The 14595-nt window shown below is 46.1% G+C and overlaps 1 protein-coding gene across 1 annotated transcript; it reads left to right on the top strand.

Annotated features, from left to right (window-relative positions):
• Positions 1-1552: 1552 nt before the first annotated feature.
• LOC140915184 (dual specificity protein phosphatase 26-like) lies at positions 1553-9439 on the top strand. Its single transcript, XM_073354761.1, has 3 exons — positions 1553-1701; positions 6718-6935; positions 9228-9439. Exons 1-3 carry the CDS (start codon positions 1553-1555, stop codon positions 9437-9439), a joined length of 579 nt encoding a protein of 192 aa, XP_073210862.1.
• Positions 9440-14595: the final 5156 nt, after the last annotated feature.

The raw sequence follows: 14595 nt of genomic DNA, 5'->3' as shown, positions 1-14595 counted from the left end.
TTAAGCACCCAAGAGAAATAATGCTTGGTGCCATCTCCGAGCTCTGACCCTCCCTGTCCAGTGTCCCATCTCCAGCCATGGCCATCTCTGCAGCTTCAGAGGAAAAAGATCAAAAAACAAAAATCCAACATGGGGAATCAGGAATGTATGGAAAATCCCTTCCTGACTCCCGCAGGTGACCAGGTGATACCCTGAAGCATGAGCTTTAAGACCTAAACCATAAGGGACCTCCAGGACTGCTGAGTGCTGCTGCCACCATCAAAAGCAATCCTGTCATACAAACCCACTCATGTTCTCCGCCCAGCCCTGCCCCAATCTGTTCTTTCTTTCCTTATTTCCTTTCTTTTATTTAAGTACCCACTTCTTACTGCCCCAGGGTGTGCTTGGAGAGAAGAATCCAAAGCATACATTTATCAGCTCAACCCCTCCCACAGGTAGGGCTATGCTAGAGGGAACAGTCAGATCCTATATAAAGAGTATATACAGGGAAATTCTCATAACCCCACAAAAAACTCTAATAAACAGTCCCCGTATGGTTGCCCTGTTGACGGGGACCCTGGCTATATAGGATCCCACAATGAAGGAGGTTAGGTTGGCTCCTGCATTAGACAAGAGCTGGTGAGATGCAGGCTGCTTTCCTTGTGCTGGCCAAAACATTTTTCCCATTGTATACAATGGTTAAGTTCAGGACTGGCTAGAGACCCATGGTCTTTGGGGACTTTGGAAGTTCCTGGAAGGAGGCATGGCTGATCTCAGTTATCATGATGGGAGCAAGCTGTGCTTTGTTAAACTTTACCAGCCATGAGAGACAGGGAGTCAGAAACACAGGTAATGGGCTGGAAGTTCCTCTGAGTTTCCTGGGTTTCCATTTGGGTAATGAGATGGGGTGGGTCTCATTCCTGGTTTTGGTTACTTCAGTTTCAGCAAAGCTCATTGTAATAATTAATTATTATTTTGTTTCAGAGTAACAGCCGTGTTAGTCTGTATTCGCAAAAAGAAAAGGAGTACTCCTTTTCTTTTTATTATTTTGTTGTTAGTGATATAGAAACTTGTAAGCATAGTGGGGACTAGTCCTTCTTAATTGTATTTAGCCTAGATAGAGTCATGTAAATCTGCAGTGGAAGCTTATTGAAGTTTGTTTATTTTGGACCTTTCTCTAAAACGAACGGTCTCCCTGTTTTTAGTTGACTACCACTAATACTAGTACAGTGCTGGAGTAGAATGACAGTTCTTTTGCAGAGAGCTCAGGCTGCTCCTCTGAGCTGCAGTGACATCGTTTAATTCGGGCATGCAGTGCGATATTGTGATTAACCCTTGTTTATTGCATAATTTTGTGCTGTCAGTTAAAGTTTCCATTTCAGCCATGACATGGTGCCAAATGAATCAGAGGGGCTGGAATAAGGCATGCCATATTTAAAGAGATCCAGCTGCTTGGAAACGTCAAGTGTCAGCAAAGAAAACATAGTTCAGCAGGAGCTCCACTATCAATTGCTCAGCAACCGTACCTGACCGGGTCTCAGATTAGTTATGTTTTGATTTAGCTTAAGGGTCAATGTCTGAAGATGGTCAGAACCTTCCGAACCATCAGCGTTTCCCATCCGCCACTCCTTCTGTCAAAGAGCTGGAGCGTGTTTTGGACAGCTGCAGGATGGAATTAAATCATGTGGATGAAGTGTGGCCTAACCTGTATATAGGTGATATGTAAGTGTTGTTTGAAACTGAGCCATTCTTTATGATTATCCATATAAACTGTCCCACTATTTTACTTGGTGATATCTGTTAAACAACTAAGAGTCTTAAAATTGACTTTTAGATTAGAACTGGAGTGTGCATTACACACTAAAGAAAGTACTTACCATACCAAGGAATACAGTTAGGAAAGAATTCCCGTGACCATTATGTTTCTCTATTATTTTACATTTAATTATTACAATTCTTTTATTAATGGATTTTACAAATGCGCCAAACAGTACATTCTCAAGTTGTGCACATAACTGAGGCACAGAGCTCTCTAAATTTGGTATAGAATATTTCTCATTTCATGAGTCATGTTTGGTTTTTCACGAGATTTCCATGAAATGGATATTTTCACATCGAAAAAACGTCACATTTTAAAATTTGTTTTTAGAGCAAACTGATCTTCAGCTGGAGTTTTTTGCTCACTAATATAACCATTTTTAAATTAAACTGGAGCCATTACTTTTGGTTAATAAGTCTGTGATGAAGCAGAGAAACTGCCTGCCAGCATGGCAGGGATTAAGGATGGCCTTTGGGCCCAGCTAAGCCTACTCTGTTATACCTGCAGCCAATGCCAGGCCCGGAGGGGGTAGAAAAGGAGAGAGCCTGGCTCAATTCAGGGCTGACTGGTGAAGAAGCAGGAGCTAGCTACAGCCCCACCTGAAAGGAATGATCACTAGCCTGCAGGCCAAGTCAGCCACTATGGAGCATGTTCTGTCTCTCAGCCAAGGGAGATTGCAGAGAAGAGCTAGGAGCCTCCAGTAACTGGGTGACTGCACCCCAGAGACATTGTGGGGTTTGGCTTTACCAAACTTACGGCTGCCCCACCTGAAGGAGCCTGGGACCGCATCAGGATGCGGCCCAAGATCCACGAGAGGGTGCCTAGGGAGGCAAGCCATCCCAACAAATTGAACTATATGAGCCATGCCCCAAACTAAAGAGACACTGGTAGGAAGTAGCCTAGGATTGCCAACTTTCTAATTGCACAAAACCGAACACCCTAGCCATGTCCCTTCCCTGAGGCCCCGCCCCTTCCCTGAGGCCCCGCACACTACATTCCCCCTCCCTCAGTGGCTCAGTTGCTGTTCCCCACCCTCACTCACTTTCACTGGGCTTGGGCAAGGAGTTGAGGTGCAGGAGGGGGTGAGGGCTCTAACTGGGAATACAGGCTCCAGGGTGGGGCCAGAAATGAGGGGCTCAGGGTGCGGGAGGGGGCTCTGGCTGGGGGCATGGGCTCTGGGGATGAGGGGCTTGGGGTCCAGGACGGGGCTCCAGGCTGAAGCCGAGGGATACGGAATGTGGGAGGAGATATGGGCTCTCAGCTGGGGGTGCGGGCTCTGGGATGGGGCCAGGGATGAGGGATTTGGGGTGCAGGAGGTGGTTACAAACTGGGGGGTAGGGCCGAGGGATTTGGAGTACAGGACGGGGCTGTGGGTTGAGGCAGGGAGTTGGGGTGCAGGCTCTGAGCTGGGGATGAGGGGTTTGGGGTGTAGGAGGGGGCTCCGGGTTGGGGGGGGGCTCAGGGTTGGGGCAGGAGGTTGGGGTGCAGGGGGGTGAGGGTTCTGGCTGGGGGTGCAGGCTCTGGGGTGGGGCCAGGGATGAGGGGTTTGGGATGCAGGACGGGGCTCTGGGTTTGGGGGGGCTCAGGGTTAGGGCGTGGGCTTACCTCAGGCGGCTCCTGGTCAGCAGTGCAGCAGGGCTAAGGCAGGCTACCTGCCTGTCCTGGCTCCGCACTGTGTCCCAGCAGCAGGTCCAGCTCCTAGGCGGGGGTTCCAAGGAGGCTCCGCGTGCTGCTCTCACCCACAGGCATCGCGCCCCCCAGCTCCCATTGGCCGCAGTTCCTGGCCAATGGGAGTGCAGAGCTGGTGCTCGGGGTGGGGGCAGCGTGCAGAGCCCCATGGGCCCCCCCGCCTAGGAACTGGGCCTGCTGGCTGCTTCCGGGGCACAGCGCAGTGGCAGGACAGGTAGTGACTAACCCACCTTAGACTCTCAGCACCGTCGACCAGACTTTTAATGGCCTGGTCGGCAGTGCTGACTGGAGCCACCAGGGTCCAAAAACCGGACACCTGGCAACCCTAAAGTAGGCCAGGGGAGTGGATTTAGACTCCCTCCTTGGAATGCCCCCTGTTCAGGAGTCAACTCACACAGGGCCCTCGGCTGGTACCTGATTAAGTGGGAGGGTCTGGGACACCTACCGCCCACTGTCTGAAAGACTGAGGCATCTTGACCAAGGAAACAAAGGGTTGGAAGTTGGACACACCAATCATTAGGCCATCTGGACCTCCAAGCACCCTTAATACAAAGTTATTTTTGGAATATTTTTGCTCTATTTTGGAGCTGTGGTAGCTATCCCATTCTTAGACCTTGACTCAGCAAAGCACTTAAGCACATGCTTAACTTTAGGTATGCTCTTAAATACAATTGAAGTCAGTAAGATGTAAGAATGTGCTTAAAGTTATACATGTGCTTAAGTGCTTTGCTGAGTCAAGGCCTTAAGAGAGATGAAATTTTTCTTATAAGCCCAATTTAACTCTGTCCTACAGCTCTCCCAGAAGACTCTAACCTTCCTAACACTTTCTGTGCTGCTTCTCAACTCTTCCCGAATTGTAAAATTTCTTATCTTATTTAAATACACACACTGACTTCTTTTCATGATGGCTTTAAAGTAACTGTACAATCTGCACTGTTGGCCGCAGAAATCCAGAAAAGGAAACATACGTGTTTACTGCTTATTAAGTATTTAAGTATGTGCTTAACTTCATGCTTAGTCCCAGTGGGCCTACTCCCATGCTTAATATTTGCTAGATCAAGGCATTTAAGTTTCAAAGGTGGATAAATTAGGCCCTAACCAGAAAGCCCTTTGCATGCAGAACTCCCACTGGAGTTGATAAACATTCCATGCTTGGAGGGCTTCCTGATCTGGAATCGTAATAGAGAAGTGTCATTAGGGACTGAACAACTGGGAGACAAGGATATCATTCCAGCCCTACAGAGGTCACCTGCACAAAGCCCTTTGACATGAATTTTGTGCAGGGTGGCTAGGATTTCACCCTGTATTTGATTCTTTCTGATGCATAAAGAAACATTAATTTTGCCAACTGTGCAAGTCTAGAACCCTGTTTTTATATCGAACAGGTCCCCCTGCACCATCAACAGGCTTAAATATTTGGAGATAATAATCATAATTACCATAAGAGAAGGAAGGAGCTACTACTGATTCTTTAGCCACATTTCCCTGTGATTATATTTTGAAAACTGGAAGTCTTAGCAATAAACAAACAGAGCATAAAATAATGAGCAAGCATGTGGTGGGGAAACAAGAACATATGTTTTAAAAATTGAAACAATACTTTACATTTCAAATTCTGCAAGTGCAAATCATGAGTTCTAATCTGCTTTCCAAACCTGTTGGATTTGAGGTTAGTGACCCTGCAATGGTGTAACGGAGGCCTTGTCATGCTGGCAACATGCCACAATTGATGGCTATCTTCATTGCATTTTTATTTTAAAATGCATTTATTTTGTTGAAGGGTTTAATAATCTCAGGGGAAATCTGTATTCTTTCAAAAGCATTTTTTAAAAATCCCTGGTTTCCATTCACAGTTGAGAACAGTGTCTGTGTATGTTCTGCAAAGATTCAATGGCCAAAAGGGCTGAGCAGCTAAACAAGGCAGCAGATCTTGAATATTGAAGAAGAGCACAGAATTATTTAAAAATTGAAATTAGTAAAAAGAAAAACTACAGGATTTAACTGGAATTTATCAAGAACTGCAGACAGGATTTTCCCCCTCTGTTGAAATCTGTGGGACCATTTGCACAAGCATCAACACTGGAGGGGAAGGGAAAGAAATAGGGGGTGGAATCAATAGAAGTCTTTCCACTGAGTTCAATAGGCTTTGGATCAGGCCCTTTCTGAGCAAGCCTGTGTCAGTGGAGATTAATTAGCATCAGAACTGTGCCATACGGTACAGTAGTCCGTAGCGCTATCATAGATTTAGTTTTGATGGCCTGTTTCCTGAGAATTAGCCCTGTATAATCACTTCAGGAGGCTGCTCGGCAAGCAGAAATGAATGAACAATCTAGAGTTAAGACTATATTTTGCTAATAAAGTCTTTTTTCATCTTGAAAGCTAGCTACCAAATTTCTTATCTCATACTGTGCAAACAACCCTAACCTCTCTCCTTTAAAGCAAAATACTAATGACTGTCTGCTGTATGCTGCCGTTCATCACAGAGGATCCTAAGTGCTCAACAAACTGACTATTACATTGATGTACATGCATCACCCATAATTAAATGCAGTGCCCTTTGGGGTGGAAAGTAAAAGCCTTTGAACAGTGCAAAGGAATGCTGCACAACAGTTCAGGGCAAAACACAAAGAATGCCCTTCACAAATGAATCTAGCTGCTGAATTTTAAGCAGGCAGAATGTAATTAACCATTGGAATTTAGTCAGGTTCTGTGGGCTAACACTCCTAGTCCTGCAAAAATGCATTCTGAAATTATTACAGACTGAGGCAGAATGGCTGCAGACGAAACGAAAAGCTTGACTATGTCCTTTCAATCTTGGGAGATGCTGAACCCATTGTCATGCGCTCAGGGCCAACAAAACCCCTCGACTTCAGTGGGACTGGAGGCAGCTTTGCATCTCTCAGGATCGGGCTTTTAATTCTCATTAAAACTCATAGGGACTTTCACACAGAGAGAGAGGAGGTTATTTTCATAGAGATGAAATCTCTTTCCATATTTACATGCAATTGCATATTTTCTATGTGCAGCTCCTATGTGATCATCAGACTAGAAGTTACAACTTTCTGTCTCATGCTTGGTGTTATGCCATGCAAACAACAGATCTCCAAGTGTAACAGGCTCTGAACTCCTCAGTGATATTCAGAGTCAATTGGGGCATCAGGGACTTGACCACATCAGACTCTTTCATTTAATACCTTTTCTTGTGACCTTTAATACCCAATTTTTCGTAGCTTGATTGCACATGACAAGGAAGAACTGAGGAAACTTGGCATCACCCATGTACTGAATGCTGCACATTCCGCATGGGAAAGTAAAGGAGACCAAGCTTTCTATGGCCAGGAAATCCATTATTGTGGAATAGCTGCAGAAGATTCAACTGATTTTAACCTGCGTGTGCATTTCTACCCTGCCTCAGAGTACATTAATAAGGCACTGAGTGCTCTGAATGGTAAGTGCCTCTCTTGAGAATACTCTGTGCTTATGTAGTACTTTTATCCCAGGATCATCAGGTGCCATACAAACATTATCCAACACCGCTGGGAGGCAGACTACCACAGCACACTCACCTCTGGAGCACCTCCAAGGGGCAGAGTGTGGTATCACAGTCCTTTTCTTGCCCCGTCCCCCCCCTGCCCCAGGCCAGCCTTGCTGTGTCTTGAATGGCTTGGCCTTCTGGCCAAGTCACAAAGTCTGAATGAACCCCTTCTAGGGTATTAAAGAGTCCAATAAATGGTCTATTTTGCCCTCAGTAGGGTCTTCAGCCCTGGCTCTGGACCCTTTAAATTCAGCCCTTTGTTCAAGCTCCCAAATAAGCTCCATCCCTTTCTTGGGGTTTACATCACTTTACCTGTAGCCAGTAGGGGAACCCAGGCCCCCCATTACTCTGGGTTTCCAGCCCAGGAACCCACTAAAGAGCCATCACGTATTGCTCAATCCAATTAGTTGCTACTTGTTCCCTGGGCTTCTTCCTAACTGGGCCCTTGAGCTTCACCCTTACCTCACACTTAAGGTTCTCATGTCCTCTCTCCCCTGGAAACCCAGCTATGCACAATGCAGCCAGAACCAAAAACTCTGGGTTATCCCTCAACTTCCTGTGGCCAGAGAGGTGCACCTTTCCTCATCCCTCTGGTCGCTGCCTCGAACTGGCCTACTACAGCCCTGCAGCTCCTTTCATCTGGGCCAGCAGGGCCCTGATGGGCTGTCTCCCTTTAGAAATGGGAGGAAAATGGGACACCAAGAGGTTAAGTAACACACACAAAGTCACACAGCAAGTCAGTGACAAAACTAAGCATCCAGGCTCCACATGGGCCCCCTTTTAATCACTAGACCAGAATCCCTTTTTTTGAACAGAAGGAAAAAGGCCTATGGAGGATGATGTTGTAGTTTAGAGAGTGGTTAATATATAACAGCCGGGATATGATGGCACCAGTGTTCTGCGTTGATTCATCAGAATGCAAGTGCACATGAACCATTCCTTCTCTGGCTACAAAACAGCCAAGGGCAGATGTTGCAATAAGGTGATTTTGTGATACCAGCTATCACAGAGAGATGTGTCAATGAGCCATTGACAAGGTCCAGGGTCATGCTGTTTCCTTCTGTTATAAATCCATCAGGAAACAGGCCAGCACCACCAGTAATTACTGTTCACTTATGGAATGGATCACTGTACTACTTAGAGGGCTAGATTCACTCCAGCTAGCATCCACTGCACCTCCAAGAGCCAACAGTGGAGCTGCACTTCAGAGCAGATTCATCCCAAAGGAGAAGGCAGGCAGTGTTTCCCCTCCTCCCCCACCACGACCTCCCTCGAAAGGATCCACCAGGGAAGGCAGTTGTAGATTCTGACAGAGGCTTCAGTAGGGACGTGCTGAATAAACACACCTCCCTGCAACCCTAGACACACCCAATTTCCCAACCACCACAAGCTTAGTTTGGAGCCATGATAGCTCCTTCTAGGCCAGTTAAGGGAAGGTGGTTGGGGCTACTTTCTGCCAGTACTGCCTCCCCTGCCCCCGAGAGGATTTTCTGCCTCAGGGGCCATGCTCCATAGAAGATTATGTGAATCAGGAGGGAATCTACCTCAGAGATACCTAATATCTTGTGGACTCTGAAGTCTGACCCCCTCTATTTAGTAGGCATCCTCTTGCATGCTGCGAGATTGCACTAACTATGGTGAAACACAATAGGTACTGGCCCTGTAAGGCCAGTATAAGAACCTGTGTGACCCAGTTGCATCTTGAGTGCCATACTTATTTTAACACCCAGGAGAGGCACCATATGTTGAGCACTGACCTCCAGTTATCCACAGGAAACATATGGCACAGGCAGCAGCAGCAGCCCTACAAGCTTCTCCCACAATACCCCTCCAATATTCCTCAGTGCCTTTATTGAGTGAACACCTCTGGATTTGAGAGCATTGACTAGTTTCTGTGACCCAATGAGTACTTGGCTTCTCTGCCAAGACTGCCAACAATGCCACATAATAGTGCTGCATTTTGAGCAGGAGATACCTGTCCAGAATTAACTTGCCTGAGACCCCTGACCTATTTCATATACTGGAGGATGAACAACTATCACATTAGAATGGTTTCTGGTCATTGACCCAGGATGTATTCAAAGCAGTGTCCAAGAGGTTAAAGGTAGGGTAGTCCATTATCAATATGCTGAGCAGCCCAAGACCCATTGTGACACTTCTGAGCAGACTGGAGCAGCACAATTCATCTTTGTTTCTCTTTTTCAGGAAAGATCTTAGTTCACTGTGTCCTTGGTAAAAGCAGATCCGCCACCTTGGTGCTGGCTTATCTTATGATCTACCATCACTTCTCACTGACTGATGCTGTCCAACGTATCGTCCAGCACCGAGCTGTTTCACCAAACCGAGGGTTCCTGAAACAGCTACACGACCTAGATGTTGAATTGCAAGACAAGACAAACCTGTGTGAGCTCTTATAATATGGGGGGGAAGAAAAAAGATCAATAGAGACTAAAAAATATGAAGTGTCGCAGAGTGTTAAAGGAAGCAAAAAGATTAAATGAATCTGAACCAAAATTCTAGTACCAAAGCCTACCCCTCTCCCAAATTTTGTGGACAGGGGATCTCATAATCTGAACCTGAATCTGGCTCTGAATTTCACATCTGGCTCCTCTCTCTCTCTCTCTCTCTCTCAAACTATCTTAACCCTAACCTTGATCTGAATAATCCTGATCTTTGGGAAGGTCAAAATCTAGATCCCAATTTGTGGTTTGGGCCTGTCTCCAAGAAGAAGCAGTGAACTAATTGTCACCTGTTGAGTCTCCATTTGTATCCGCTGCTCTTCTGGTATTGATTCCATATTTCACAGTAATCCTGGCTGAGGAGAACCCTGCAACAACCCTAACTCTTGGTCAGGTGCAGTTTGCTTTAGCTGCTATTAGAGATGGGTGGCTCTCCTCTCATGGAGTTTGAGAATGGGCCACTTTTGTGTGTGTGTGAATGTTTGGTTTTTCTACAGTTTAAACCCACAGCTTCCCTTTTTCCCCACCCCTGCTCCCCCAAGGGAGAGTCAATTCAAAAAGGGAGGGCGGAATGAATTTCTCTGTAAATGACAGCATTTATGCTCTATATTAAGGAGAGAAAAATCTATCAATGCTAGGCTGGCCTGAGTGGATGCCTTGGAAGCTACAAGTGCACTGTACTTACATCTTTCAAAAATCAGAGACTCTCCCCTCCCCTCTCTCTCTCTCTTTTTTTTTTTTTTAAACTCTCGTGCTGTATTTTCTTGGTACTCTGTCCATTGTCTGTTCCATTTCCCCCCAGGGATATTTTTCCTCTCTCCCATTCTCCATTCCTTTTCCAGCCTCTCCTTAGCTGAAAGCAAACCTCATCACATTTGCGTTTGAACCAAAACTTGCAAACTCACAGAGTTCTTGTGGATTTGAAATGTCAAACAACTTGACTCATCCCTGGTTAACGTGGGCCTGGAACAACCCTCCATGTACTCACCTGGGGGTATTTCCATGGGTAGTTCTTTTACTGGCAGTGTTTCTGCCTTGGCACTGCGCCAACATCTTATAGAAGCCCCTTCATTGTGACTTCATGGAGTTTCAGGAGTGGAGCTGGGGAGTCGCCACATGCTCCTTGACACCATCCACCGCAGCTTGCCCAGATTTCTGCATTAAATTGTATTTACTTTCTCTGTCTCCTTCCTGTGCCTGCTGCTCAGCAGCTGCAGGGAGACCCAGCCAGTACCAGTGCTGTGACGTCACAGAAAACCACACAAGAATTCAGAGGTGGAAGGGAGTTTCTTTCCTATGAATCACTAGGATCTATGAGGTTGGGATGACTCCCCCACACCCTATTAGGCACAACTGACAGGAAACTCTGCAAGTGGAACCTTAGGGAATTTTCTCTCTTCTCTTGTGGACTTCTCCCTGGAAGAGGCTGAGCTGGCCCACTACAGCTTGGATCTCACACCTTCTGATTGTCCATCAAATCCTGAGATTGCTGCAGTCTGCATTGTTCAACTACTTCTAGCCCTGTGTCTCTTTCTTGGTTTGTTGAATATATTTGGTTACGGAGGGTGTTCTTGTTTTTCAAAGAATCGGACATTCTTGTGTAATTCTGCATTGTGTGTGTTTTAATACCCTCATAGAGCAACTAAGTACCATTATTAGGGGTACTATGAAAAATATATACAGTGTCACTTTAATGTGGAAACTTCATTTATTTGGAATGTGTATACAGTTACACTGTGGTTTGGAAAGCTTTGCTTTTGACAGTTTTATCTGAGTGACTCATTCAGCAAATATCAGGTTTCTTCAAAAAAAAAGAACAGAACAACAGGTGAAAAGGCCTCTATTCTCATTTGATGAGGATCAGGGCAGTGTCAGCCTTGCTGCAAATACAGCTGGTTATTGCAGCAGAATCTCTCAGATGCAGAAAACAATGTTTAAAACAGAGATCTGGGGGTTACTGGCTCCTGACATTTATCAATGCTTCTTTGAAGAACGATCTGACAGCTGCATACAGCAAGACCTGCTTTCCTCTCTGCCCCATAATCAGTTTTCAAACTCCTGCTTTAATTCACATAAAACTGAAGTGAACTGATGAGTCAGTTACACATCTAGGCTTTCAGATGGGTTATATTTCCCATCCACCACAAGCCGTGACAGCCATGCAAACCAACTACAGATTCACCAGCGATGACAACACTCCTGCCCAGAAGCCAACTGCTCCCCAGCCAATCCCACTCCATGAAGCTGTCCTTCCCAGCCAGTAGCCTCCCCTCTATAATAAAAATAGCTATACATTTCATTATGTTAAAAAATAAGCACCAGAAAAGCAAGCACTGGTTGCTGCCTGTGGGAGTCTGTATCCTCCAAGGAGTGTTCTCCGTGGCCCCAACCCTTTTGCTCCCCAAACCTTCCTTGTCACTGTCAGCTGTCCTGCTGTTCTATCTCATAAGACATAAGCCCCTTAAGACAGAGATTTCCTCTTTTTGTTTTCACCTATAAAGCACCAGACACACCAATGGTTCTATATAAACAAATTATAATCCCCATACCTTCCATCAATCCCAGCCCTTTTACCGCCGCATCTCAGCTTCCTTGACCATTTTTGCATTGTGATCCCGTATTTTCTGGAACTGCCTTGGCTAAGAGGCACCACAAAAATACATCATTGTGACAGTCAGGGTCTCGACACCCTCAGGGGAGAACATGGGGTGGGAGTGGGAGTGGAGGGCAGAACCCGAAAGAGAAAGCAATTGAATCACACAGTGTTATTGTGTATACAAATATGTCAAGTAAGGTCTTTTACCAAAGCTTGTAACATTCAGAACTTGGTCACTATGAGCTATATGGACTGTGGTTATGAATTTTTGTATTTGTGTAGCTATGAAATGGTGATCATAATCTGTGCTGCAACATTCAGCTCCACCCCACAACAGGGGGTTCGCAGGCAGGCAGGGATGGGCTGCCTCCCCATCCAGACAAGACTAGCTCCAAGCACCTAACATTGTACAATCCAGGAGCAGACAAATGGTGGGCCATTAGCATTAATAGGAAAACACAGACATCCTGGCTAGAATTTCCCCACTCTAAATAACCATGAGTCACCATGCCAGGAGAGGAGGGGAAAAAAGGCATGGAGGGTGGGGAAGGGGGTGGAAGCCCTAAACTTTTAACTGAAGTTTTTATCCAGAAACTGAGGCGCAGGAAGCGGTCAATGAAATTCCCTCTAAGACTAATGGCATGCCAGGAAACTCTTCAGAGGCAATTGGAAAAGGGGATTTGTCTAATGTAGAGGCATAAAGCCTGAAGTCGTGTATTTACGTTTATTTTCTGTGTAACTTGTATGTGTTTGCTTTTCTTTCTGACTTCAGCTTTGAATCTGAGATATTACTCTTAAATAAAGCTTTTGTTTGTTTTTACCCCAAGCAGGCCTCTGGTGTGCAGACTGTGTGGGCCAAAGGGAACTTATCACTGGGGGGCTGGTTTCATGCCTTCAGCGGTGATGAACCAGAGGGAAAAAGTCAGAGTGTCTGGTAGTTAACTTGGGGTAGACGGCTTTGTCGAGACTTGGGACCAGAAAGGCTGTTGGGATCACCCTGCAAAGAGGAACCAGGCTGGTGGAAGCAAAGGGGAGACCTTTAGACTCATGGTCTGGCTAGTGGTGTCAGGGCTCTAAGTCACAGCAGCATAGCATGCAGGCACCCAAGATGACAGGGCAGGCAGTGACAGAACCCCTTACTGGTTTGGGTGATCCCCAAAACATCACAACCATGCATTCTGAAGAAACGGCACTAGTTTAGGGAGCATGATGCTGCTCCAACAGCAGCAGAGGCAGAGTGCAGCTCTGGGGAGGATCTGTGGATGGGAAAAGCAGGTGAATGGGGGAGACAGAGGAAAGGACTAGGTCAGGATGAAGGCCAGTTGCCTTTTCAAGAAGAGCCAAATATCTGTCAATAAGGATGGAAGGAGAGGAGGGTGGCATTTTTAAACATTTAATAAGGGGTGGGATACAGAGCCATCCTCCTCACGGTTGCCATTTCAAGGTGGTAGTAATCAATGGTGAGCCAAAGTGGTAGTAACCCTCGACTGTTACCATCCAATGGCTGAGTGGTAGCCCATGGAAAATAAGGCGGTGGGCTCCAGTTCTTACTGGACAAGTGTCCATATCACTGAAACCACCACCAGTGCTAGAGCTTAAATGTTCACTCTTGTTGGCAGTCCCAGCTGAGAGGCCAAGGACCCCACAGACTGTGGAGACCGAACTCCCCTCTCGCCCCAGAAGGAAATAACTGAGGCGCATCGGCCAGGTGACATGGGGAAGAATGTACTGCCACTGCCCATGCTGTAGCTGTTCTGCAGGGAAACAAAGGACTTCAGTCTCCAGAACTGCCAATTTTGCATCATTTGTCCAAACTAAATTCAGAACAAACAGCAGCTTGTATTAGATAAACAGGGAGAAATGTATTTGGTTTCCTGAACAAAATCAAACCTTAAAATATATTCTGACTCAGCTCAGTTAAACAGGAGTCTGGTTTGGGTCTTTCTCCAACCACTTGCCCATCTTCACTTCTCTACATGCATGAGCTACGCCTGCAAGTTAAAGTCTGAGGCCCCAGGTCAGTAGTCCCTGTCAGCCCAGCACTTAAACATTGACTTCAGTGGGAAGTGGGCACCTGCTCCACCAAGTTAGGTACCTGCTTCAGTGCTTGGACAGATCGTGCTGAACTGCTCTGCTGAACTGGGGCCCAAGAATGAAAGCTGAATTGGGGACCACAGAACGAGTAAAAACCAAGTGGAACAACCACAAAATACGATGTTGCTACAGATCATGGCTGGCAGATCAAAGCAGAGTTAGTTGTCCAGCTCCCAGTGAACTTCAATAGGAATTAGGCACCTAGCTCCCATTGGCTCCTTTGAAAATCCCATCCCACACTTTACAGTTGTATAGCTACTGAGCATCCTACTTAGAATTGCCATACATTCTTCTTCTTTTTATCCCAGAGGTTCACCATTTCAGCCCCAAATTCTCTCTTGAGCATATTGACACAAGTAGCATGGGACCCAGCAGTGCGAGAAAATCTGAGGTCTGAGGAGTTTAATTTGCATTTTTTAAAGGA

Source organism: Lepidochelys kempii, chromosome 7, assembly GCF_965140265.1.
Source record: "Lepidochelys kempii isolate rLepKem1 chromosome 7, rLepKem1.hap2, whole genome shotgun sequence".
In the NCBI taxonomy this organism is placed as follows: domain Eukaryota; kingdom Metazoa; phylum Chordata; order Testudines; family Cheloniidae; genus Lepidochelys; species Lepidochelys kempii.
Note: the sequence above shows the minus strand (reverse complement) of the source record. Positions and strands in the feature narration are given on the sequence as shown.

Excerpts from the sequence above, each read along its gene's own strand:
- LOC140915184 (XM_073354761.1), top strand. The coding sequence starts at position 1,553 with ATGTCTGAAGATGGTCAGAACCTTCCGAACCATCAGCGTTTCCCATCC. Across the intron at positions 1,702-6,717 it reads AACCTGTATATAGGTGATAT|CTTGATTGCACATGACAAGG; the intron begins GTAAGTGTTGTT and ends AATTTTTCGTAG. Across the intron at positions 6,936-9,227 it reads GGCACTGAGTGCTCTGAATG|GAAAGATCTTAGTTCACTGT; the intron begins GTAAGTGCCTCT and ends TCTCTTTTTCAG.